Genomic DNA, 26,157 nt, shown 5'->3' with positions numbered 1-26,157 from the left:
CAGACTTGATGGGACAGGCCATCAATGGGACTTACTGTTCTGACTTTTTCGATTGGATGAATTCCTCATCTTTCGAGTGTTGCTATCGACATCTTCATGTGGTACTTCGTGGAATATTCGCCATGTTCGAGAGGATCATGAAGGCGAACAGTCGGAGGGGCCGCCTGGCTATGAATTTTCGCGATGCACTCGACCAACCGCACCACCTTCAAAACCGAACGAGCCTTCTGACGACGCCGGTGAAGAGGCACAGCAGTGCAGCGTCTGCATACGAGGGGCGAGGAGATCAATGGCTGGGAGAGGATATTGCTCGATTCAGTCCGAGAAAGTTCGGCGACGGTTGGGACTTGCTTGTCCACGATACACTCACAGAAGTCCTCCAAGCGATTCACAACACAGCGCGAGAGATCATCAGATGTGTGCTTGAGCCGAGCGACTCTGCCAAAGTCCTACGGAACTTCATCTTCCCGAAGCTTGAAGGTCTCGAAACCGAACTTCGCGAAGAGATTGATGGAGTGCTTGTGCGGCACAACGCTTATCGACAGGCATCACGTCATCCTCACAGAGCAGAGAAGGCCCGAGAAATGCAGCAGGCTGAGAAGACGGACATAGCGAGCCACTTCGAAGCAGCTTTCGGGCCCAATGTACTCAGCAACCCACCGAAATACATCGCTTCTGACTTTTCTCGGATCTCCGAGCTCTTCACGAATATTGTTGCTTACGCAAACGGCAAAGTGCGGGATTGTGTACAAGTTCAGTTGAAAGCAGAAGAAGAAGTCAGTTTACCCCTAGCTCAGTTTGCTGATCATAACGTAACCTTATATGACATGAACAAGCGACTAACACCGCCATGCCAATAGCTTTGTGCTCAGAGCCTCATCTCTGACTTTCGAGTCCTAATATTGGAGACTGCGCTCCCAAAAAAGCTTCCGTGTATTTTCACTAGTTCAGATATTGCTGCAGCAAGCGACGAAGATATTTGTCGGCTGATGGAATGTACTACATTACTGGACGCCGATCAGGATATCGCCAGAAAGAAACGCGAGAATTTGGAAAGAAGAATCGCTGCATTTGAGGACTTCTTGAAGTTTACAGAGTCTGATCCTGGGGCCCAAACTGATTCTACTTCAGAAGGTATGACCAGGCCCAAAGAAAATCCTCGTCATCTCTATTGCTAGAATAGTACACTGGCCCTCCTGTTAATGCGCAAGCTAACGGTAGTTTCTGCTAGACATGTTTACCCCGACCGACAGCTCTTGTGTTGACGACCTCGACAGCGTCTCTACTTTGACGATTATGTGCACTCCTGAAGAGAGTGTGATCGGGGTTTGAGAATAGTTGAGTACGGGAGAGTGAGGAAATCACCGTAGTAGCTGACATTGCTGCCTTAACCTTGCCGTATTGATCGAATTGTACATCACGGAGGAGAATGCGTATTTCAGTGGTAGCTATGTGCTAGGCGACTCATTCAGTATGTTTGAGTAACAGCTTTTGACAAACGGACGAGAGCCACTGCGACAAATCACGAAAATCTTTAGGTGGTCAAATAGTCCTCTGAAGTGAACTCTGAATTCTTTGATATCATAGCAGTGATATGGAAGTATGATGTGATGTGTAAGTGACACGTCCGATGAGATATGCTCCGTGTCATCATTACTGTAGAGTTTCACCGTGGCCGAAGGGCAGACTCTTCCATATGTTTCGATTTCACTGAGGGAGGACGACGAGTATCACCCGACACCATGCTGCCTGGACCAAAAGCTAATCAGATCAAAATTACATACTCTTAGACTTATGTTTGGCGGGCCTCCCGCATGTGAAGTCTAAAACAACAAACCTTGAGCCTCCACCCTTCACTGTAGGGATGTGGTTGATGGGCATAGTTTGGAGCTGATGAGGATTTCCGTGAGATCAACACACTTCTTAGGTCCCGCACGAGCCCAATCGATGGACTTGGTAGGCTCAGCTGGTACATGTGTGGATGGGTGTGAAATTCTTTTATCCCCAGCCGACGCCTCCAATAATAGAGCTGAGATTTGGCTTGAATATTATTTCGTTCTTCATTGTTGCTTCTGGCCCCTCCAAACTAATACACACCGGCCTTACGCACAAAATTTGGGCCCTGATCCAGACGATGCATTTGCGCTTCATCGCCTTTCCAAGCAACTCATCGTCAGCCATTCAGAAACAAGTGATATTCCAACAATGACTTCCCAATCCCAAAAGGCTCATGACATCCTCGAGGCTCTCCAATCACTCTTCTTACAAGGGCTAGACCATTATATTGACCTCCCAAAGATTATTATCTGCGGCGAGTCTGAATCGGCAAAAAGAACGACTATTCAGACCATCACTGGAATCGCCATACCCAAGGAGTACCTCGGACATGGCTTCACCATTGAGTTTGTGCTCCATCGTCCGCGTGGCCTACTGGCCTGGAAGATTTCCGCTCTTCCGTGCACCAACAGACCTGAGGCCGAGAAAACACAAATGAAGCGCATTTGTGACGAAATTAGCGAGGAAGAACCATATCTCGAAGAATCTTTCACTTTTCTACTCAGCAGAGCAATAATGGAGTTAACGGAATTTGGGGATCTCACCGCCGCTGACGTTCTTCGCGTCGAAACTACGATCAAAAACGATTATGACCTACCCCGGCTTCCTATGATCGTTCAGGATCTTCCTACGCTCGCTAATTATGCACGGTTGATTCGGTCTCACCTCTCCAATCGCCGCGCGGTTGTCGTGGTTGCATACGATGATCTACAAAGTCTGAAAAGCCCGGTGACAATAAACAGGCTGCTAGCAACCTTCGATGGCGGAAGAGATCGAATCTTGGGTGTTTTCGTTGCGCGGGCGAAGCAGCTGATTTCCGGACAGTTCAAGCAAGTCTTGTCGATCGCGCAGAACCAACGTCGAGGATACAAGCTGGAATTCGGCTGGCACGTCTTGAAACAGCCTTGTCGACTCTACAACGAGAAAGGAATTCCTATTCAGTCGTACGATAACCTGTTGGACAGCCCGTATTACGAGGAACGACTCCGAGAACGTCTATTGAGTTCTGGCAGTGGCATAAGCGACATCGGGTCTTCCAGCCTCAATCGGGCAATTCGTCGCATACTCGAAAATGAAGTATCCTGCGGTTTTGAAGATATCTTGGCAGAGATCGAAGAAGCTTTGGCAAAGAATCATGCAATCATTATCCCGTCTCCTAGACAAAGACATACCGCACCCTGGTGGTGTCTACTCGGGAGAAGCTTGAGGGATTTGGCAAGATTCGACCCACAGACTGCTGTTGGTTCCCCAAGCATCTCTTCCACAACTGAAGGTAAGTTTCTATCCATTGTTATCTCTGTTTTGCTGTCACGTGGCGAACGTCTCAACTGCGCTTGAGGCTCTGAAGATGGGATCTTGCCAGCTAACTATCTGAATGATCACACAGAGCTATATACGCCTGATGAAAGTGTCGCAGATGAGTGAGAAACCCATTCGAAAGATGGTTCTCTTGGTCACTCGAGATCATTCGAAAACCGCGAGGCTGGCAAACATGTGGTGTGGGCAGAGCTGCTGCCGCGAGAATAGGGCAAATTGAAACCGGAGATCGGAGGATTCTGAGGAAATGTAGGCTCCCCGCCAAGTTCTTGCAAGGAGAAACGCCTACGACATAGCGAGTGGAGAGGAGGGGGCTAGAAACAGAGTCGGATAGCTGTACGACTATGCCGCGAGACCCCTTGCTATGGCACAACTTCTCATCTGGCAAATATGGAAATTGGACATGGTCGAAACAATCCATTCACTTAATAACCAAGATACTTGAACCTAAATGGAATGGCTAAAGAGAACACACAAAATCGCCCGGCTGCGACGATACCACGCCGTGCTTCGCGGCTTGATGCACCGAAACGATGCCTTCCATCATCTATGGAGACCGCCGGAACACAACTCCATTGCCCCATTCCCCGCCTCAATGTCGATCGCGGGGGTGCCGGGACCGGACGACGTTCATCAGTCCATTGATTGCGGGGAAATCACGGAAATATGCATATTTTGACCCAGATTTTGATGGTTTTCCCCGCTGCCCAGCTTTCAACTTCCACACAGCACCGCATAAACGAGAATTTCTTATCCGCGATGCAACTCATAGTCGTCATACCCGCCCACGTGAACCCCGCGATTTAGGAACCATAGTAGCTGTGAAATCGACGATAGGTGCGCAAAGGAGGAGTAGTTGGAACTTGTGTCTCTTGGCGCAGCAGCATGATCGTGCCATGCGCCCAGCCGGGCTTTTGTAAGTCACCGGGAGGTATCCGAGGTTATGAGTGACGATATAAGAATGGCGGGGTTATTACGGCGGTGGCCTAAGATCTTCCGCGAGACCTGCGAAGACTGGCCAGCAGAAAGCCATAGACAACATTCTCCCGAGATTTCCAGTCATGGCCATGGACCTCATCTCAGGCATGGCCTTCCCGGGCTCTTTGCCCGACTGGACGAACCTCAACGTCCTTCATCGCAATACTCTGGCCCCGCGCGCCCACTTCTATTCTTATGCCAATGAGGATGCCGCTCTGTCCTTCGACCGCTACCAGAGCGAGTTCCTAAGTCTCAACGGCACTTGGAAATTCCACTATGACCAGAGTCCATTCGAAGCACCTATCTGGGAAACGGCGAACGTGACGTCCTGGGACGACATCGAGGTCCCTGGTATGTGGCAGCGGCAGGGCTATGGCCACCCGCACTACACCAACATCGACTATCCCTTCCCGGTAACTCCACCGAACGTCTCCTACATCAACCCTACTGGGTCTTACTGGCGAGAGTTCGAGATACCTGAAGACTGGGATAGTGATGATCAGATTCGTCTTCGTTTGGAGGGTGTTGACAGCGCCTTCCACGTCTGGGTCAACGGCGAGGAGGTCGGATACAGCCAAGGAAGCCGGAACGCGCACGAATTCGACATCACCGACTACCTGACGCCCGGCGAAGCGAACTCACTCGCCGCTCGCGTTTACCAATGGTCCGATGGCTCATACATCGAAGATCAAGACCAATGGTGGCTGTCAGGTATCTTCAGAGATGTCTACCTCATCCCATTTCCTCGTTCCACCATCGTGGATTATCAGGTAAACACCGATATCATGGACTCGTTTGAAGGCGGCACCATCAGGCTCAACGCAACAGTTCAAGGTGACGCAGGGAACATGACGGTCAAACTCCTGTCTCCTAGCGGTGATATTCTTGACGAAAGGGTCGGGTCATCGTCAGACATCTATCAAAACACTCTCGAGGGCGAAGACTTCCATCTGTGGTCCGCCGAAACGCCGAAACTCTACACGGTTCTCATCACCTTTAACGGTCGCACTATCGGCCAGAAAGTTGGTTTCCGCCGTGTTGAGATCGTGGGATCCAATTTCCATGTCAATGGAAAGCCCATCACCATCTACGGTGTCAACAGACATGAGCATCACCATATAACAGGTCGCACAGTTGCATACAAGGACATGAGGGCAGACCTCATCCGCATGAAGCAGTCCAACATCAACACAATCCGCACTTCCCACCAGCCCCCCCATCCAGACTTCTTCGATGTAGCGGATGAGATTGGTTTCTATGTGATCTCTGAAGCGGACTTGGAGTGTCACGGGTTCGGGAAGGTCGAAGAGACGGACGAAAAGTCGGCTGAGTGGACCTCGAACAACCCTGATTGGGAGGAAGCCTACGTCGACAGAGCCTACCAGCTCGTCGAGAGATTCAAGAACCATGCGTCTGTGATTATTTGGTCGCTTGGAAATGAGTGTTTCTATGGAAGCAACCTGCATTCTATGACGACTTGGATCAAGCAGCGCGACCCCAGCCGCATCATCCACTATGAGCCTGATCGGAACGCAACATCAGTTGACATGTACAGTCAGATGTACAAGTCTCCGAAGACTGTGCGTGAGTGGATTGGCAACCACACGGACAAGCCTTTCATTCTGTGCGAATATGCTCAGTAAGTCAATCTGTACTTTGGTTTTATCAAGGCTTTTCTGACAACAATTCTCAGCGCCATGGGTAACGGGCCTGGTGGTCTCAAAGAGTACATTGAGCTTTTCCGCGCCGAGCCCCTCGTTCAAGGAGGCTTGGTATGGGAGTGGAGCAATCACGGTCTTCTGAAGGAAGAGAACGGCACCGAGTTCTACGCATATGGCGGTGACTTTGGTGACGAGCCTAATGATGCCGACTTCATCATGGACGGCCTCACTCTCTCCGATCACACCCCCATGCCATCACTTATCGAGTATACCAAGGCCATTCAGCCAATCACAGTGGTCCTCGCAGAGGATGGCCACCACATGGTTATTACGAACCACTACGACTTCCTCGACGTTGACGAACTTGACGCGTCTTGGCATGTCGTGCAGGACGGGCAAGATGCAACTGAATCTCGCCCTTTGGGACTTGGAAGCGTACCAGCTGGAGAACAGCGGACTCTTCCCCTGCCCACTAGCAATTCTAGCGTTTCCGGCGAGGCGTGGGTTACCGTTGAGTTTGCGCTAAAGAACGACACCGTCTGGGCAGACAAGGGCCATATCATTGCGTGGGACCAGCTTCACCTCAACGCCCCAGCCTCTACCAACTGGACAAGACGTGCAGTTCCTGCCGTTAAGACTCGGCAGTCAGATAGCTTGGAATTCAAGCAAGACAGGACGCACCTCAAGGTCGAAAATGGCGACTCCTCCTTTGACTTCGACCTTCTCCAAGGAAACGTCACCTGGAACATCAACGGCGTTGACATCTTCCAACGCGGGCCAGAACTTTACTTCTACCGAGCCCAGACACAAAACGACGAGTCAGAATGGGGTGACGGACCTATCTGGGAGGAGGCCAGGCTTAGCTACATTCACACCCAAGTCCGCGATGTCAGATGGCAAGAAGCTGATGGCGGCCTGACGGTGAACTACAAAGTTCGAGTCGCACCAAAAGTCTTTGAGTGGGGAGCAGAGGCTGAGCTCACTTACACAACTTCTTCCACCGGCCTCAAAGTGCACGCTCGTGGCGAATTTGTTGGGAACAACACGCCCGAAGTCGTCCCCCGCATCGGTCTCATGGCTGTTCTCCCGGTTGAATTCGACGACGTTGCGTGGTTCGGTCGCGGCCCTGGTGAGAACTACAAGGACACGAAGCAAGGCTGCCGCATCGGGCGATATGAGTCGAGCGTCGATGACCTCTTCACGTACTACGACTACCCGCAAGAGAACGGCAACCGTGAAGATCTGCGGTGGGTGCAGATCGGCAACGGTGATGTGACTCTCGACGCGAGGAGACCCCAGGATGACATCTTCAGCTTCACTGCCCGGCGGTACATGCCCTTCGACTTGGATGCCGCGAAGCATCCTCACGATCTGAAGCCTCTGGACATGACGATATTAAACCTGGATTACGATAATCACGGAATTGGGTCGGCGACTGTTGGACCGAGGCCGTTTGAGGAGTACAAGTGCTACACGGAACCTTTCGATTTCACTTTCGAGCTTAGCGTTGCTTAGAAGACTAGAGTAGTCAGGAGTCAATATCGTGTAGTTGATCCCGACTCGAGTAACGCTTGGTTCTGCACAAGCGCGAAGCACTGGATGCCGAAAACGACACAAAAAGTGTTGGATGCATCTCTACTCTTAATTACATGCAAATATTGATCCTTAGTCTCATGAAAAGATATAAAAAGCGAAAGGGCTGATGTCCCAACAGCTATTGACCCCTAGGGTGATTAAAAGTTATCCGGGAAAGCAGCCTGTAATGCCTGTTGACACTTTGACTTGTCAAACTTCTTCAAATCTGGCCAATGATGCTCGCGGTATATACCCCGTATCATCTCCAGCGAGGCTTTCTCTGAGGGATGGAATATGGTCCAAATGTCTTTGACTTCTCGTGAGTTGACCGGAACAAAGTGAAGCTCTCGGAAATGTGCCTTCAACTCTTCAAAAAAGTCAGGGATGGCCCAGTTACCGCCTTCAGCTCGCCACTCGGCCTCTTCCTCAGGCGCATAGTCGTAAGGATCGTCCTCGATCTGCTCGTACTCCGAGTCGTGCCTGATTTCGCCGGGGCATTCGTACCAATACACGACCCCGAGCTCGGTGTCGAGAAGGAAAATGGGAGTGTCGCGGGCGCCCATCGTCAGGCCGATGACGTGCGGCGGGACTTTTCCCGCCAAGCTTGAGCTTTCTGAAAGCTGCCTGACAATCTTGAATCCATTTCTTTCTTCACCTGCAATTTTAATCTCCGCGGCCCAGTCTGCGAAGTAGCCCCCGGGGACGCCTTGAGCCATGTCCCGGCCGTCGTCAGGCCTGCAGATATAGGGCAAATGGCGAAGCAGTTTGATCACTTCATCCGACTTGCCCAGATCCTTCGCAGTCTCCGTGGTGATGTGTGGCCAGCCTCCTTCAGGCGGCTCGACAACCATGGAGTCGTCGAGATACATGCTGACGAGATATTGGTAGTACTTGCGAATGTCAGAGATCGTCGCCTCATGCGAATAGCCGACATTTTCGAGTTCGGGCATCTTCAGACGTTTTTCGGAGCGGATGGAAGATTGGAAATAGAGAAATGTAAGGAAGAAACTGATGCGTGGAAAAGAAGACATCGAGAAATCAAGGGGTCCGTTGGTGGATGGTGCCGTCTCACTGCCCTCTCAAGCTGATTAATCAGGATAGGCAGCCACATTCCGTTGGAACCTGTTCTGTGCTGTTGAAGCTAAAATGGTTTAGTAGAAGACTGAAATCGGGGTAGGCACATCGTTCAAGGAGCGTCTCGTAGCAAAAGACCGAACACGATCACCCCATGGAAGCTCGGAAAAACATCAAGAAGGTAAAACAAGCGCTGCGTCGTTGGTTGATCGTTTCCCACTATGTAACAAACAACACTCCCGCCTCTTAGCAAAATGTTGGGTTGGGGAGGCTGCACTGGCATGAGCAAGTTGACTGCACGCACCACAGAGCAGTGAAATCCTTAAGAGATTGTGGCCCCAGTTTCATAACAAGCATTCGTCGAGCAGAGTTGGCAATGACGGTGAAGTAGCCTCCGGAATATATCGACAGACAGGTTGAAATGAGGAAATATTTGGACTTCGGCTGCTAGCTTTCATTTACAGAGAGAGATGGATTGCTGCAAAAGAGCCATGGTTGGCCCCTGCTGTCCCAAGGCGCTTCTCCCAATATGGTGTGTAATCCGTCAACGGTGAGAGAAAGAAAGTAAAACTAATAAACTACTCAAACCCGAAACATTTCGGAAGCCCGGCTCGCGGAGACACACTGGGTCTTTCGGATCCGGCACGGCGTTACGGCATGCAGGCCTGGCTTGGGCCGTTCCCCCAGAATGATCGTCCTCGGCAGCAAAGCCAAGACTTTGACCAGTCCACCAACATAATATGCAATGTTAGATCGTTCGAGAACATGTTTGATATCTCAGTTGATAGATATAAGACTCGTAGTAAGATCACAGTAACGAAATGCCAGACTGGCGTGCACACTCAAAGTTTAATCGGCAGCTCGTGTGATGAACTTTCAGGGAAGTGCGCTGATTCTAAAGTAACGCGCTCATTTTGGCGCATGGAACCTGCCCCATCCCCAGCTTAATCCCTCTCCGGCGGATGTCTTTCCGAGTAGCCAGCACATCAGACGAACCACCTGAAAACTCCAGAATGGCGCATGGAAATGAAGGAGGAGAAACCAAATGAAGGACAAGCAGGCAATATCCTGGTCTCACCACACGATTGTGCACCGCATGCCCACAATTCGACTGTTGCGTCTTTCACGTCGACCCTCACGCCGCTGTTTAGAGGCATGGGGCGATTAGCCGGAGTGAGTGGCCCCACGAATCACATTTGCACGACAAGGATGTCGAGTTGCGCTGTTCCGGCCAGACGGCACTTGGGTTGCATTTCGAAAGCATGTAATGGCAATTTCCGTTCAGGAACTCGTCCAGATATAAAGCTCTGACGGGTGTAAGCTCCCGAGGAAGCTTCTGCTATCCATCCTCATTGCATGCAGCTTCTGCTTCCTCTTGTCACTCTTTCAAGGCTTTACGCCACCACATTCTTTTGAACCCAGTCGCTCTTTTCAAACACTTACACGCTCCTTCTATCATCGAATCCGGTATTCACCATGAAGGGACTCATCGTTAGCGCTGCCATCGTTGGCGGAGCCATGGCCCAAGCTGGCCCTTACATGCCCTGCGGTGGCAAGGGATGGACCGGCGAGACGACCTGTGTATCTGGATACACCTGTGTTGCTCAGAACGACTACTACAGCCAATGCGTCCAAGGCGGCGCCAACGCCGGTGGTGTCAGCGCGCAGCAGGCCACCACTATGAGAACATCGACAAGACGAAGCTGTAAGTCGAAGACCGCCGGATCCGACAACAAGAGCGCCGTTGTGCCGCAGGTTTCCACAAATATCGCTCCCGCGAAGCCGACTATCTCTTCCGCTGTTGCCGCTGAATCTTCCACTCAGCCTGTTGACACCCAATTAGCCCAGCCGACTTCCGCTTCCGCCTCCAGCAGTCAAGCTCCGGTCAAGTCAGAGGCTGCTGAGGCCATTGCCTCCTCCGTTGCTGCCAAGCCGTCCACCTCTGCACCGCCTCAGGTCACTACTTCTAAGGCCGCTGCCACCTCCGCAGCCCCGGCTACGTCGGCGAAGTCAGCCTCTGCCCCGGCTGCCTCCGCCTCCACCTCTCCTGGCAAGTCCGGCAAGTTTAAGTGGCTCGGTTCGAACGAGTCTGGTGCAGAATTCGGCGAGGGCAACCTCCCTGGTGTTCTTGGCAAAGACTACACTTTCCCGGACACCGCCAAGATCGACGTAAGACATGAGATAAACGCATACTTGGATATCAATGCTGATTTGATCTAGACTTTGATCAGCCAGGGCTACAACACCTTCCGTCTGAACTTCCGCATGGAACGTGTCGCTCCTGATGGCCTCACTGGCAAGTTCAACACCGACTACGTCTCCGGTCTGACGAAGGTTGTCAACCACATCACCGCTGCTGGCGCCAATGTCGCTCTCGACCCCCACAACTACGGCCGCTTTTCTGGCAACATCATCACCGACACAGCCGCGTTCAAGACCTTCTTCACCAACTGGGCCAACGAGTTCAAGTCCAACGACAAGGTTATTTTCGATACCAACAACGAGTACAATTCGATGGACCAAGACCTCGTCCTCAAGCTGAACCAAGCTGCCATCGATGGTATCCGAAGCACCGGAGCCGAGAACTGGATTTGGGCGGAGGGCAACTCCTGGAGCGGCGCCCACAGCTGGACCAGCGTCAACGACAACATGAAGGGTCTCACTGATCCGCTTGACAAGACCGCCTATGAAATGCATCAGTACCTCGACGGTGACTCGAGCGGTACTTCAGAGACTTGCACTTCCACGACTATTGGCGTTGAGCGTGTCAAGGACGCCACTGAGTGGCTCCGTTCTAACGGCAAGGTCGGTGTTCTAGGCGAGTTTGCTGGTGGTGCCAACGAGCAGTGTAAGGAGGCCGTCACTGGACTTCTTGACTACCTTCAGGAGAACAGCGACATCTGGCTTGGGGGTATCTGGTGAGCTTGAAATCCACAAACCCTCTATAACAGTAACTAACAAAGAAAAGGTGGGCTGCGGGGCCCTGGTGGTCATCTTACATGTACAGTTTCGAGCCCGAGACTGGTGCTGGGTACAACTACTACAACGAGGTGCTGAAGAAGTACCAGTAGACTTGCCCTCAGAGCTTGACGCTGGAATCTCGTCAAATTGAGCACCAAAGTCCATGGAACGCTCACAGTTCCAGCATGTTACACAGAATTTCTTTCAATTGTATAAAGTAGTAGGGACATTGGGTAGATAGATGTCTGCGTCGGAACTCGGAAGGCCTGCTGGCTTGTCAAGCGGCCCATGAGCCATGACCATTTCCACTTCTTGTATTTACTCTTAGAAAGCCAATTTGAACTTTAACGAATTGATTCCTCATCAATTTGTTGATCATAAAACCTGACTTAGGCTATTCATATTGGTCTAGTTCTGACTTTGAGAGTAAGTCCGGTCTTTCCGGGAGTCGCCCCATTAATCCCGGGCCGACTGACCCGCTTTTACCATCGGTCTCGGAATCCCTGTCGGCCGCGCAGGAAATGATGGATCCGGTCTCATTTGCTTCACCTGTGCTCTATGAGTGAGTAAATTTACGGTGGCAATCGATGTATCACAGAAAAAGGAAGCTGGAGTTGAGAGAATTTGCATGCGTAGGACTTGGGGTGGCTAATGTGAGTCAACTAGGACCTCGGAGAAGGATGCCAAAGTCAGGGGTATTCCCCGTGGCGGACGATCCTGCGGTTCAGAAGAGGCATCGGCGCCAGCACCAACAGCAATTCATGACCTAGGAATAGCCATATTTCACCGATAGACCATGTATGAGCGGGGCTGTGCGGTTTGTTCAACTTGATTGTCAATCGCCGAGAAAGCAACACAATCACCACCATCGCTACTGCCACTGCAGCGACACGGCACAGCACCAACAAACTGCAAGTTTGAACTCAGCTTCGCAATACGTGCAAGCTGTGTACCAACGTGTAGTGTCTCTCTGTCCTTGCGAAACCGTGGACGCCGCTTTAATAATAGGCACACCGTTGTCAGTGGACCGATTGCTCTGGCAGAAGCCAACAGCTGCCTAGTGGCGTGGCACAATCCCCCTGTCGAAGCCTCTCGAAACAGTAACCAGAAGGATCTCGCGTCCAAGCTGCGGATATTATCACAAGGCAGCAGCCACCCCGGCAAAAACGAGGCACAGCTGAAAACAACAAATATAAGTATCGCATCGGTTCTTCTTCGTGTGCAAACTGCAGATTTGGTCTGGTTTGGTCTCAAAAGCGCTCACCTTACTGTATCGAGTTGTTGCTGAAGCAATCGTATACCGCAGAAGGGTGTCGAATCGCGCCGAATTTCCATCGAATTCCTGCCAGTTCCAAACACTTGGAAGAGGCCTTTCCTTCTATACTATAATTATCTTACTCGACACAAGTCAATACCCATTCGCACTTACCACAATGTCGAAGGTTGACGGAACGCCGTCCTCGGCCCCACGCTCCCCGCGATCTCCGCCGGCTGCGGACCCTCAGCCCGCCCCTTACAGCACCTGGTCCGGGCCGCCCAGCCGGAGCAACATTCTCACCCGCCAACTGGCGGCCCTTGCCCTCATCATCCTGCTCTACACGGCTTCCACCCCCTTCACGCCCGTCGTGTGGGTCCTGAATCTCGACGGCAGTACCCTCTTCGACCGCCTCTTCGCCGGCATCGCCATGCTGTCGGCATGCTATTTCCAATGGCGCATTGCGGGCATCACGCACCCTCTCGCCGTCGTTCTCCCCGGCTCAAGCCGCTCGACCATTCGCAATGGTCGCATTGAGCAGGGCTCAACACTTGGCTTTGTATGGCACCCGAGCAATTACTGGCCCTACATCATCTGCGAGGGTATGCTCTTGGGCTTGGCCGAGTTCGGTCCGAGTGAGATGTTGAGGAGGAGCATCGTCTGCGGCGTTGTCGCTGGTCTCTGGGCAGTCGGATACAGCGCCACGCCCGAGTCGACGAAGAGGTGGGCGTACGAGCACCTCAAGGCTTGGATGTTCTGGATGGTCTTGGATGAGCTGATGCGAGTCGGAGGAAGAAGCTACAGCGGGCGTCGTCGTCGGTACTAAGCGTTGGCTGCAAGCAGCCAGTTGCCGCGAATTTCCTGTCACAGCCTGTTCACAATCCACTTTGAAGTTTGAAGAAAAAATTCGACTCGTTTTCTTGAATGTCTAGTCATTGCTTATAGCAAATCGAATGAATGTGTTTTGCATACGCTTCCTTGTAAGATCTTTGCGATTCAGGGCCTGCGCACATTCGGCCTACGGCATTTAGCCCATCCCGTTCGTGTGGGTGTTGACGGTGCTGGGGTATTAATCAACGCCAGGCCATTCTGCGCATCAACAAATCATAGACTAGTTGATACATGAAATGGCTTCTTGGAAGATCTGATCCAACGGGCACTCCGCACAAGGAGGCCCTTGATTCTGAATCGCATGCATTTGCCTGTCAAGGACATGCCAGACTTTGGATGCCGGACTTTGACAGCACGGCTTAACCACAAGCTTTGCGGCAACAACCGCAGAACCGCAAAGTCAAAAGACTTCAAACCGCATGGGAAAACATCGCCTGGCGCCAAGTCAATTGGATCCGTCTAACCTGGGCGGAAGGGTTGCCGCCGGCTGACCGAGCCTGACTCGGGCCAGTGGTCTGAACTGCAGCTCTTTTACCACTTCCAGCTCGTCTCGAGATTTATACTTTCTGCGCAAATTCACAACTCTCCACACGTTGAGACGAACTTACAAGGACTACGTATGTCTCATAGGCTGACGTCAAGCAGGTGGGCTTTCGCACGACCAACTGGAGGTCTTGAAAAGGAGCGGTGATGTCGCAGCATTCGGGTTCATGCTTCTATTTACGAAGATCACTGTTTCCGCTTGCCAAAAGCCCCCCTGTAATGCTATGCTCCCCGACAGTTTCGGGGTGGGTATCGTGGAGCATCCCGCAAGTCATGCGGGATGCCAGCGGGATGCCGTTACCGGCTGTCTGGATATAAAGGAGAACAAACTTGACCTTCATTCAACAAGTCTTGCATCATCTACAGCTGCCATTGCAACTTATTCCAACGAAAGTCATCAACAAAATCTTGCAAATAATCAAGATGAAGTCTTTCTCCGTTCTTACCCTTCTGTCCCTCTGCCTGGCGCAGACGGCCTTCGCTGCTTGCAGAACCAGAAGCACCGACTGTGTAAGCCTACGAGGATTAAAATTATAAGTGTTTCGTCGCTGATTATTTCAACCTATTAGTCTCCCCAATCCGTGTGCGATGCGATCTCGAAGCCTGGCGCTTTCCCTTGCGCCACGACCGAGCAGCAGAGCGCTGCTCAGTGCTCCCAGGCCGCGACTCCCGGTAGCGACGGTGGCTCTGTCATTGTAAGTCTTAAATGGGAACTTCATGAACTTCTAAGCCCGAATATGATCTGACAATTATCCTAGTGCGAGTGTTGCGATCGATGATCTTGCAGTGTAACCCGCCTTTCCCTTATTGTCGACGTACATATCAGAAGTCATTATAAATTCAATCGATCATCGCCTCGCATTTGCATATGTTACGGGACCTATACGTGTAGTGTGGATCTCCAAACTAAAACTTCCGACTCCAGCGTTTCTTTCATCCGGTCTGAGTACGCAGTTGACGATGTGTGTTGTTCATTTGACATCCTCACCAGCCGATACGGTCGTACTAGGATGTACGAAAGGCTGCAAACAAACTGAGCTTGCTTGAACTTCGATGAATTACTAATATACTAAGTTAGACTCGCGTTATGGAATGACAGCTGGAGTTAGGCTTTAAACCTCCACTATTCACCTCCAAACACATCTGACCGAAGCACTTACTTTAGCTCTGCTCTGCCCATGTCAACGATGCTTTCTAAACCATGACGCTAATGAATGATAGAAGCAGGGTATAGAGGCAGGCCCCATCTCCAAGTTCGTTGGTTGAGTTCTGATAAGCATCAGCCACTGACCACCAACAAAATACCACGCCTGCCTCAGTGAACACCCCGGCTGGTTCTGTTGACTACAATTGGAAACGCCAGAGCAATAACTGTTTCCACCCTGGCTACGTGGAACACTGACCGCCGCTGAAATTGAAGGCTGCCGTTTTGCCGCCAATGCATAGAGCCCATCCCAAGATGTCGCAGCGTATCTTCACTAGGCACTAGGAGATATGAGTCTGTCAGTGCTTGATAATGCAGGCACGGGTCTCAGCTCTTTCCCTCAAGCTCTAGCATGCCGTGAGGAATTGGTATCTTCTACGCTTACTGAGACCAGAACGGCACGATAAGCCAAATTTTCGTAGTGCTACAGACCCAGCACTCTGCATGCGAAATGATATGAGCGGGTGGCTCGTTGTAATTGGAGCCGCGAGCCGTTGGTACACCACATCGCCACGATGTTTGTGCGATTCACCCGTTCATGCACCATGATAGTGGGGAAGTGACAAACTTGCGCGACATCCTTGATATGACAACCAACACATGCTAACCGCGCCCGCAATTTCTATGGACGTCGAGGTTGCGCCGCATCTCTCACCAATTCAAATGGCCGGCCCTCCCCTTTTTCATTCTCCCGTATCGTCTCACAACACAACAAACGACAAGCAAACGACAAGCAAAGAACTTACTGTTCTGAAAAGGGAGTTAAAATCTTTAACATGGAGAAAAGTGCCATCGCCGCTGTAAGTGCTTCTGTACATTCTGAGTCATACCTCATCATGCGATCTTCAACTCAAACCCTGTCTTCCTGTACATGGAGTTCGGATGGACTGATTGAGGCTGAGCGTTTGCTTCTCACGAACCATCCGGAAATTCGTCGTCCTACACAACTTACCTTCCTAATAACGTGTTTAGGCCTCGAGACTGAAGGAAGTCGGACTGGGCGAGCAACTGGTCTACCCTCAAGAATCTCGATATCACGAAGTGGTGACCCCGCATTGGTCCCTTACTGCTCAACTCACACCTTACTGCGTGGTTCAACCGACTACGACGGAGGAGGTCTCCAAAGCGGTTGCCGTGCTGGCCAAAGTCGAAGGTTGTATATTCGCTGTTCGAAGCGGCGGGCACTGCGTTTGGCCTGGCTCGAGCAACTGCGATAATGGCATTGTCATCGATCTTGGGAAACTCAACGGCATCGAATACGACCGGGAAAAGAAGGTCGTCAAAGTACAGGCTGGCTGTAGGTGGAGAGATGTGTATCGGAAAGCCGAGGACAATGGAGTCACCGTGAGCGGAGGCCGCGAGGGCGCTGTTGGCGTCGGCGGCTTCCTATGCGGTGGCGGCTTCTCCTGGCTCATACCTCGATCCGGCTTCGGCTGCGATACAGTGGTTCAGTTCGAGGTCGTTCTTGCTGACGGTCGCATAATCCAAGCAAACAGCCATGAGAACTCCGATCTGTTCACCGCCTTGAAGGGTGGCTCCTGCAACTTCGGCATAGTCACGCGTTTCGATTTGGAGACTTTCCCAGAAACTCAAGTTTGGGGCGGGGTGAATATTTGCCATGTATCGACTAGTCCGAAGCATATTGAGTACTTCGTTGATTATATCGACACAATTGAGGAGAAGGCGGACTCTTCCTACGGTCTAGTTTGGGCATGGGAACCTAGATTCAAAGACGTTATTCTCACCGTCATGATGTCCAACACGAAGGGTGTCGTTGATCCTCCAGCATTGGCTGATGTTTTGGAAGTTCCGGCAATGGTTAGCACCGTCGAGAGCAGAGGCGTCACCGAATTCGCCCTTCACATGGAATCGCCCGAGAAGCTCTAGTAAGTCACGAATATTGCGAAATATTCTTTTACTGGGGCAAAACTAACTGCGGTTGCAGTAATCTCTGGCGGTCTGCCACGTTCAGCAATGATGCACGAATTCTGCATAAGCTCGTTGAAACCCACAGGGACTTCGTTGCAAGGTTGAGGGAAAGAATACCAGACGACGGCTTCAACACCATCTGCTTCGCACAAGCACTGCCGACTCTCTATGCGAAGAGGGGCCAGGATAGGGGAGGAAACGTCTTGGGCGTGGAGAATCTGGGTGGCAACTGCATCTCATTCTTGGGGGCGGCCAACGTGAAAGACGAACAGCACGTGGAGTTCGCATCCGGGGTACTACAGGATTGGTACGACAGCCTCATCGAATATGCCAAGTCTATTGGTGTATGGAAAGACTGGCTTTATCTGAACTACTCGGACAAATCGCAGAATCCGTTGCAAACTTACGGGCAGGAGAATGTGGACAAGATTCGAGCAGCGGCGCTCAAGTATGATCCTAAGGGCGTCTTCCAGACCAAGTGTCCTGGTGGGTTCAAGATCACGAAGATTTAACTTTTGAACACAGCTTTCTTATAGAGAGAGGAATTTTGAGCATGTAGTCGCGTCAAATGAAACGTTACGACCCCGTAATATCCTGTGTTTTTTCCGTAAGTCGCAAGTTGAGCTATGGTAAACATACACATAACCAATTCTGACTGAACCGTTGTGGCATCAACCAAGCCCTCAAATCTGCACTTGAGAGCTTCTACTGGATGCCAATATGTGAGGCAGAACTTGTTTCGTTTTTTTCGTAACAAATTCGCAATATATCGTCTCTTTTTTTCCAACACAAGTTCCAGTTCTTGCCACCCGAACATCAAACTCATCCATTGTCCTAGCCTCCCCTTTTAGATTTGGTTCTGTCACTTTACTGTCTCTCGGGTGCATTCCGTGTATCCCTTTGAAACGCAAAATATTACCAATTTTGGCCGCTGCTGCAATTGGAAAGATGTCTTCATATGGAACTTTCCTTCCAATTCCTGGCACTTGCCTCCACTCTCCAAGACAACAGCAGTTTTATGGGTATCAATATGTTTAGTGCTTACAACATCCAACCTAGTGGTAAACACACCGTAACATCGCCTATGTTTTCTTAAAATCTAGCTGCCTAAACGGCGTAGACTCGTCCCACTGGCCGGCTAGACCCTCCCGTCCCTGTGTCTTCATGTGCCTTCCGGGGTTGACAACAAGGGTCTCGACAGGGGCCCCGTACAACATATCCGAGCAGCCCTATGAGAAGGCTTGATGGGACGGGACAACAACCTTCTCTGCGTTAACGATCGGACGGTCTGCCATCTTCACAGCTAGGCCCGGCACTGAATTCTGCTATCTTTCTGGCGTGTGATACGCAATGATCCCGTGGATTGGTCAATCGAATAAGAACCGGCAGTTCCGTTGTGCTTGCGCACGCCGAGGAATAATGAGGCGATTCGGCATTCGGAAGCACTCCGTGAACAATGTTCGTTTGATGTCTCTGAGGGCGGACGGATGATCAAGGTTGTAAGAACTGCCCCACTCCTCGATCGCTCTTAACCAGCGACGTGGTCCTATTTTCCACAGACATCCGCTCTTCTCGTTCCTCACGTTCTCTCGGCCAGAGTTCACCATAACCGGCTCGGCCTACTCGACAATCATGGACGTCGTTCGGGGTCTCAAGATAGCGGCGCTGCTTGCTCTCGTGTTCAGCCAGCCAATATTGGCCGCCTCGAATACTGCTAAATTCGCTAAGCGCAGTGCGGCGGAGCTTGCAGATACCTTTGACTACGTTATTGTAGGTGGTGGGCTGAGCGGTCTGGTCGTCGCCAATCGCCTGACCGAGGATCCCGACGGTAGGCACTCCGAGGTTATTTGATCTCGGGCTTGAGATTGACTGACGGTTTGGGCGATAGCCTCTGTTCTCGTCGTCGAGTATGGAGAGTTCGACAACTCTTGGGATGTCGCTATCCCCTACTACGCTTCCAACACCCACCCCAACAGTATGAAGCAGCTAGTTTCCATCCCACAGCCTGGTCTCAACAACAGAACGTCTGGTGTGCAGACCGGTACCGTAGTTGGAGGCGGTACTGTCGTCAACGGGATGGCTTTCGACAGGGGCTCGAAAGCTGACTATGACGCCTGGGCCGAGCTTGGAAATCCAGGATGGGATTGGGAGAGCCTCTTCCACTACTTCAAGAAGGTAGTTGAGCTCCGGATACCGAATGAAGACCATCAGCTGACACCATGCTTCAGTCTACCACCTTCCATCTTCCCGCTCAAGAATACGTCGAAAAGTACAACTTCTCTTACGACCCGAGCACATACGGCGATGGTCCTATTCAGGTTGGATTTCCATCTTGGCAGTGGCCGGACAGAGGTATTTCGCTCACTCCAAAGTCGTCTAAGCTCGACAAGAAGCTAATGGCGGGTCTACAGACTTACAGAGGAAGGCCTGGATCGAAGAACTAGGTGTTCCAGTTCTGGAAGACCACGGCGCTGGCGGCAACAACGTCGGTGTGGCACAGCTTCCTCAAAACCACGAAGCCAAAAACGTGACTCGTTCCACTTCGCGATCAGGGTACTACGATCCTGTAGCTGAGAGCCGCAGCAACCTCAATTTGCTTATCAAGCACTTCGCTTCCAAGGTCGAGTTTGAAGGCAAGAAAGCTGTTGGTGTCAACGTCATCTCCCGCGAGAGCGGCGAATCCTCTTTGATTAAGGCTAAGAAAGAGGTTCTTCTAGCTGCTGGAGGCGTTCAAACACCAAGAATACTCCAGCAGAGCGGCGTGGGCCCGGCGGCACTGCTGAAGTCTCTCGACATTGACGTCGTTGCCGACCTTCCAGGTGTTGGTGCGAACTACCAGGATCACCCCTGGATGTTGGTACTGTACTCATGTAAGTCTATTTCATTCCCTGGGCTTGGTACACCCATGCCAGCCATCACGATACATTCTGACCTTCTCCTAGATGGAAACCCTCCTGAGCTGGGAAATGAGGCTATGAATGACCCTGTCTTCTTCAATGCCTCGGAGGCAGAGTACTTCGCCAATCGTACCGGCCCATTTACTCACGCTCGTGGCAATAACATCGTCTTCCTTTCACTTCAGGACCTGACTCCCGAGTACGAGAACCTGACATCAACTATAGAGGCTCAGAAGGCCGAGGACTACCTGCCAAAGATTTACACTGAGCACCCAGAGCTTCTCGAAGGCTTCCTTGCCCAGCGGAAGACTTTGGCTAAGCTTTTCCGCAACCCAGAGGCTGGCGTGTTGGAGATTCCCTTCGGCGGCTTTGCGGGTGCTGGAATTGCCTTCCAGAAACCTGTTTCTCGCGGCACTGTCACCATCAACAGTACCAATCCTGATCCAGCGGCGGCGCCGGTCATAGATTTTGGTACTCTTCAGAATCCCGTCGACCTGGAGATTCTCGTTCTGAGTGTCAAAGCCATGCGGAAGTTCATGGGCAGTGAGGCCCTCTCCATTCGCGAGCCTGTCGAGATTGCGCCCGGAGCCAATATCACCAATGATGCCGACATCGCAGAAGCCGTGAGAAACTCCTTGTTCGCCTCGTTCGCCCACCCGAGTGGCACAACGAGTTTACTACCCCTTGAACATGGAGGAGTCGTCGATCCGAATCTTCGTGTCTACGGTCTTGAGGGCTTGAGAGTGGTGGACGCCAGCGTCATCCCCTTGATCCCGGCTTGCCACTTGCAAGCTACCGTTTACGCCGTGGCTGAGAAGGCTGCCGATCTGATTAAAACAACTTAACAGCCCTGACGGGATGTCTCATAGCTTTTTCGCAGCCAAGAGGTTGCTAGTTACCGCCATTTAAACCTTCGGGTAAATATAAAGGATTTCGAATAACTATGGATTAGAAATATGGGTTAGGCGTGAAATGTGTGAATATCAGCCGAATTCCCCATCCAATGCACATCAAAGGTCTCATACACCTGCTCGGCAACAAAGCATCAACGCGCCTCTATCCGGCCGACCCGACGCTTAAAATCTGAGCCCCGAATTGAATTCAGGATCTCATTATAACTAAATATGTCCTGATATTCGACTCTATTGTGGAGGTTACCTTGCAGAGGGTGGTTGATCTGAAAGACTATCCACTGGTTGAGTATTTTGAAGGTGTTCATTGCGATGCGAGCTCTCATGAGCGGCCTCAATTATCCCGGCGCGGTTGGATTATGCTAGCTTTCTCTTCAAACACCAAAACAAGACACATGAGTAAGACCCTTGAGCACCTAAGACATCAGTGGTGACCATACCTCACTTGTTAGCTGACGATTACCGAGACTGAGTAAGACAATCTGAGACATTTCCAAAGTCCGGATTCCATACTCCAGGTTTTCTCCGCATTGGTCTAAAGTTCGTTTCCGGAATCTCTATCACAGCTCTGGGCCTCCTTAGCGAATTTTCTCTCATGCCGTTCTTACCTTCATTGGCTATCGGTGCATTGCCCGCAGCCACCGACTCGGTTCAACCGCAAACGGACGTTGTTGCGTCGAGATTTCCACTCGAGGATGACAGGAGCCGAATCTACAATCCCAATATGTCTTTGTTTACTACCAAGCCGGCCTTTGCTCTACCGGTACGCCAATACTTTCGGGCCGCGTCTGTTATCGGGCAAGCCGATGAGACAGTGCAGCCTATGTCACCTTTGCCGCTCTTCATCCTAGCGCTGCAAGCTTTTACTCATTTTTGAGCTCTTTCAGTCCGAGATTCATCGTCACTCCATCCAATTCCTGGTTGTATGGTCAAGGAAAGCTTGAAGTCATGAAGCCGTCAAGCTTCGTCGCGACTTTGGTGGCCATCGCGCGCATAGCGTCTGCTGGTTTGTCAGACCTTCCATATCCTGAGTGTGCAGTAAGTAACATACACGTATTTCATGTTTTCCAACATTGACCTTATGTCATTCAGGTTCGCTGCTTTATCGAGGCCCTGCCATCAACGATCTGCCGAGACCTCGAACCGTCATGTCTCTGCGAAGACACGAACTTTGCGAGTGTCGTAACGCCGTGCGTGAAGACCAATTGTACAACCCTGGAACGCATACGTGAGGAAGACTGAAAAATCAGAGCTTGAATTTGTGCTGAGTTCTGTGTAGAATTGGCAAAGATTTCGGCAAATAGCTGTCATGTCGCCGTTTCCGACGACAGAGCGCTTCCTCGATTCCTCACAGGGATATTATTCGTATTACCCACGGCATTCATCATTATCAGACTGGTCAATAAAGCCTTAAATCGGACGTATTGGGGCTCGGATGATACAGCTGCGATGGTCGGATATGTAAGGCTAGCGTTTCCGTGCGCTCCAACGTATTTGTCACAGTTCAGTACTAACATGGAGTGAGCAGGCTTGTACAATACCGTTGGTACCGATTATCTATCGATGTAGGGCATTCTAGGACCCAAGAGACGTATGGAGCTAATGAATTCTCAAGCATTGAATATTGGACTCGGAGACGCGATTTGGAATGTCGAGCCAAGTGGAATGACAGAATTCTTGAAGGTGAGCATATGCCAAGAGACTCTTTCCTACCAAACCAAATTGATGCAATGCTAACAGGCATTCAAATTTGAAGATGCTTTTTGCAACGCAGGTGTTGTATCTGACTGGACTCATGGCCATCAAAGCATCGATACTCTTCTTCTTCCTTCGCATATTTCCTCCAGGCGGGTTTCGAAAGCTTCTCTGGGCGACTCAAGGATTTAACTTCCTTGTCGGATTGGTCTACGTCGTTCTTACATTCACGATGTGCCGCCCCCTTTCCCTGTACTGGTTGGGGTGGAACACGGACCATAGCAACGTCTGCTTTGACTTTAACAAGCTCATCGTGACGCATGCCTTCATCAACATCGTACTAGATGTCTGGATGCTCATTCTCCCACTCACTCAGTTGTATGGGCTGAACCTCATTCTGCGAAAGAAGATTGGAGTTATGCTAATGTTCAGCGTTGGCCTTTTGTAAGTGTTTTCCTCTCTGGAAACCTGTGCTGCTGGTCAGGATTGGGCTCACGATCTTTATCAGTATCACTGCTGTCAGCGCTATACGAATCTCTACAATGCTGCACTTCACAAAATCCAGCAATGTGACCTGTAAGTTGGCAATCTCCTGTCGTCAATCTAACGCAGCTAACCAAGCTCGCCCTAGCTGAGTCCCTCTGGGTCTACGTATGGACCTTCACTGAGCTCTGTGTTGGCGTTTTTGCCGCCTGCATGCCCAATGCTGGTCACTTATGGAGAACAATATTCGGAAAACGGGCAGTTCAGCCTATCGAGTCGAAAGCTGGCCGAAACGTTGTCTATGAGACAGAAATGGTGACATTACAGTCAACAAAAACACAAAAGGAGAGGGAAAATTCTGTCGTGTCTGGTACGGAGACATCAACATCAGTCCTCGTGGTACCGCAGTCTTGCCATTCCGCAGTGTAAATCTATACATGTAGCTTATTAAACTCTACGAACGGCGAGGAGATTGTGATTTTCGAGATAAAAAGGCATTGTACAAAAGACGTTGGGAAAGCGTCCCGGACATTCGAACTCTCAGATTCTATCTTAAGGTTTACTATTCATGCGCTCTCTTCATCGTCGCTGCGTTTCTTGTTCAAGTCGCGATCTACAACGTCGTCCAACACGGCGAGACCTTCTCTTTCAGCGCGAACTCTCGCCCGCTTAAGCCTACGGGTATCAGACTCGGTCTTCCTTGTCACCCACCAGGTGATGCACGTAGTGATTGCACAACAGCCAACCAAGGCCATCGCAGATGCAAAACTTGTCTGGTAGCGCGGAGCATACTTAGACCGGAATATTTGGGGACCGATGGCACCACCGATCTGGCCGTAACTGTTGACAAATCCAATACTGAAGGCTGACCCCGTCGCTCGAGAGGTTGTCTGAACGCGCCACGGCCACATCAATGGGAAGAACGCGGCGGTGAAGGCGTTGCCGATGAGGGTGGCGGCATAGACGGCGCCATTAGACGGATAAGCAACGAGCACGCCGTAACAGGCCATGATGACGGCGAAGACGCCTAGAGGGTACAGCGGACGAGGTATGAGGCCCTTGTCGGCGAAGAAACCAGTAACTCCGATAACGAAAATGGCGAGGATAGAAATCGGGAGGTTGAGAAGCTGCGCTCTGGCAATTGTGGTGAAGCCCAGGTTCGCGATGACGGTCGGTTGGTAGAAGCGGACACCGGAAGTGCCGACGGTGAAGGTTGCCCAGATGAGAGTGAAAAGCCACAGCCGGCGATCTTTCAATGAGTCCACAATCTCGCTCCAGTTGAAGTTCATCTCCTCGGCTCGCGGGGCGTTGGCTGGTAGACGAGCTTGGATGAAGGCCCTCTCCTTCTCGGTCAACCACTTAGCGGTCGGTGGAACTAATGAATATGAGTCTCTGTTCAGTCGGATGTCAGGATAGGATAGGGAACAACGCACAATCTGGAAGCAAATAATAGACGGCAACGCCCAGGACAATTGTAACGAGTCCCTCAACCAGGAAAAGCCTATACATGGAAGGGTTAGTCGCTATTAGAAGTCCTCATCTCACTGTTTCATTCCGACATACCATTGCCATCCAGAGAGTCCTCTAGACCCGGATACTGTATCGAATGCAAACGCAAGAATACCACTAAAGATACCAGACAAGTTTCCGAGGACATCTATGGTTCTGGTCAGTCCTCGCTGTTTCTCAATCGTCACCAAAGTCACTCACAAAAGTAAAGCAGGCGAATAGACATCTCGTCGGGTCTGTACCAGTAGGTCATCTGGAGAATTACTCCTGGAAACATGCCAGCTTCGAACTGCTCAATGTCAGCTTCTCGCACCCAAGTCAACACACACCTAGAGCCACGTACCGCTCCGAGAATGAATCGAGTAGCATAGATACCGCCCTTGTTGGAAACTGGAACGTGACACAGCAGCGCGATACCCCAGGAAATCATGATGCGCGACTGCCATGCACTGGGCCGGAATCGTTTGAGTAGAAGGTTAGAAGGTGCTTCGAGGACGATGTACGGAACCTTTCACAGTCAGTTGAACTCTCTTCTGGGTCCGTCCACGCATATCTTACATAGTACAGAACATTGAGCAAGTTGTACTCATCCGAGGTCATGTTAAGCTGCGTCATGATGTTCCTTGAAGTTCCCTTGTTCATGATTCTTGCATTGGAAATGTTGTCGGCATCGATATTCTTCATCAAGAACAACAGCGAGCAGATTGTCATGATCCTGATGTCGACTCGTCTCATGAGTGATTTCTCCTCCTCGGCAGTGAGAAGTGACCGAGCTCGCATACGCTCTGCGTCGAAGCCCGAGACATCTCCTGCTGCCGTCGTTTCGTCAACTTGTTCGCCGCGTCGGGCGAATGTCAAGCCGTCCGCTTTGCTGGGCTCGCCGTGATCAGCCAACGACTGCGCCGGCGTCGATATGTCTTTCGTGTCTGCCATCTCGAGTCAATTGGCTGTCTGGACCAGTTGAGAGCAGAATCGAAATTCTGAGCAGATGGTCTTGAATCAAAGAAGACTTCGTTTGGTTGCATTTCTAGGGAAATCGAAGATTTCACCGATCAACGGCGTGCCAAGCAACGCATCATCTCAAAGACAACGTCGTCTCACGGACACAAGCCGGGGATGCATGCGACTTCTGATCATGTCATTCGATGCTAGAATCGCGATTGAATAAGCTGAAGTGAATCTCATTCGCTATTGCCAGTCTTGCATGGGGTGGATGTTG

The 26,157-nt window shown here is 51.0% G+C and overlaps 8 protein-coding genes across 8 annotated transcripts; 6 read left to right on the top strand and 2 right to left on the bottom strand.

The window, feature by feature from the left end:
• Positions 1 to 4,433: 4,433 nt before the first annotated feature.
• CkaCkLH20_04463 (uncharacterized protein) lies at positions 4,434 to 7,526 on the top strand (the record flags this gene model as incomplete). The annotated part of the gene is made up of 2 exons (XM_038887182.1): positions 4,434 to 5,989; positions 6,044 to 7,526. 2 exons carry the CDS (start codon positions 4,434 to 4,436, stop codon positions 7,524 to 7,526), a joined length of 3,039 nt encoding a protein of 1,012 aa, XP_038747348.1.
• Positions 7,527 to 7,744: 218 nt separating this feature from the next.
• CkaCkLH20_04462 (uncharacterized protein) lies at positions 7,745 to 8,536 on the bottom strand (the record flags this gene model as incomplete). Its single annotated transcript, XM_038887181.1, has 1 exon — positions 7,745 to 8,536. The coding sequence occupies one exon, from the start codon at positions 8,534 to 8,536 to the stop codon at positions 7,745 to 7,747; it is 792 nt and encodes a 263-aa protein (XP_038747347.1).
• A 1,600-nt stretch (positions 8,537 to 10,136) lies between these two features.
• On the top strand, positions 10,137 to 11,731 carry CkaCkLH20_04461 (endoglucanase 3; the record flags this gene model as incomplete). Its single annotated transcript, XM_038887180.1, has 3 exons — positions 10,137 to 10,829; positions 10,881 to 11,578; positions 11,629 to 11,731. 3 exons carry the CDS (start codon positions 10,137 to 10,139, stop codon positions 11,729 to 11,731), a joined length of 1,494 nt encoding a protein of 497 aa, XP_038747346.1.
• A 1,323-nt stretch (positions 11,732 to 13,054) lies between these two features.
• On the top strand, positions 13,055 to 13,702 carry CkaCkLH20_04460 (uncharacterized protein; the record flags this gene model as incomplete). Its single annotated transcript, XM_038887179.1, has 1 exon — positions 13,055 to 13,702. The coding sequence occupies one exon, from the start codon at positions 13,055 to 13,057 to the stop codon at positions 13,700 to 13,702; it is 648 nt and encodes a 215-aa protein (XP_038747345.1).
• Positions 13,703 to 14,733: 1,031 nt separating this feature from the next.
• On the top strand, positions 14,734 to 17,955 carry CkaCkLH20_04459 (uncharacterized protein; the record flags this gene model as incomplete). Its single annotated transcript, XM_038887178.1, has 4 exons — positions 14,734 to 14,820; positions 14,880 to 15,005; positions 16,487 to 17,400; positions 17,460 to 17,955. 4 exons carry the CDS (start codon positions 14,734 to 14,736, stop codon positions 17,953 to 17,955), a joined length of 1,623 nt encoding a protein of 540 aa, XP_038747344.1.
• Positions 17,956 to 19,075: 1,120 nt separating this feature from the next.
• On the top strand, positions 19,076 to 21,185 carry CkaCkLH20_04458 (GMC oxidoreductase; the record flags this gene model as incomplete). The annotated part of the gene is made up of 5 exons (XM_038887177.1): positions 19,076 to 19,271; positions 19,332 to 19,618; positions 19,672 to 19,795; positions 19,855 to 20,313; positions 20,386 to 21,185. 5 exons carry the CDS (start codon positions 19,076 to 19,078, stop codon positions 21,183 to 21,185), a joined length of 1,866 nt encoding a protein of 621 aa, XP_038747343.1.
• Positions 21,186 to 23,178: 1,993 nt separating this feature from the next.
• Positions 23,179 to 23,858, top strand: CkaCkLH20_04457 (CFEM domain-containing protein; the record flags this gene model as incomplete). The annotated part of the gene is made up of 3 exons (XM_038887176.1): positions 23,179 to 23,390; positions 23,455 to 23,522; positions 23,578 to 23,858. The coding sequence occupies 3 exons, from the start codon at positions 23,179 to 23,181 to the stop codon at positions 23,856 to 23,858; spliced, it is 561 nt and encodes a 186-aa protein (XP_038747342.1).
• A 137-nt stretch (positions 23,859 to 23,995) lies between these two features.
• On the bottom strand, positions 23,996 to 25,871 carry CkaCkLH20_04456 (pantothenate transporter; the record flags this gene model as incomplete). The annotated part of the gene is made up of 6 exons (XM_038887175.1): positions 23,996 to 24,804; positions 24,863 to 24,930; positions 24,993 to 25,086; positions 25,140 to 25,227; positions 25,282 to 25,446; positions 25,497 to 25,871. 6 exons carry the CDS (start codon positions 25,869 to 25,871, stop codon positions 23,996 to 23,998), a joined length of 1,599 nt encoding a protein of 532 aa, XP_038747341.1.
• Positions 25,872 to 26,157: the final 286 nt, after the last annotated feature.

Source organism: Colletotrichum karsti, assembly GCF_011947395.1.
Source record: "Colletotrichum karsti strain CkLH20 chromosome Unknown Scaffold12, whole genome shotgun sequence".
NCBI lineage: Eukaryota > Fungi > Ascomycota > Sordariomycetes > Glomerellales > Glomerellaceae > Colletotrichum > Colletotrichum karsti.
This window is presented reverse-complemented; position numbering and strand designations above follow the sequence as displayed.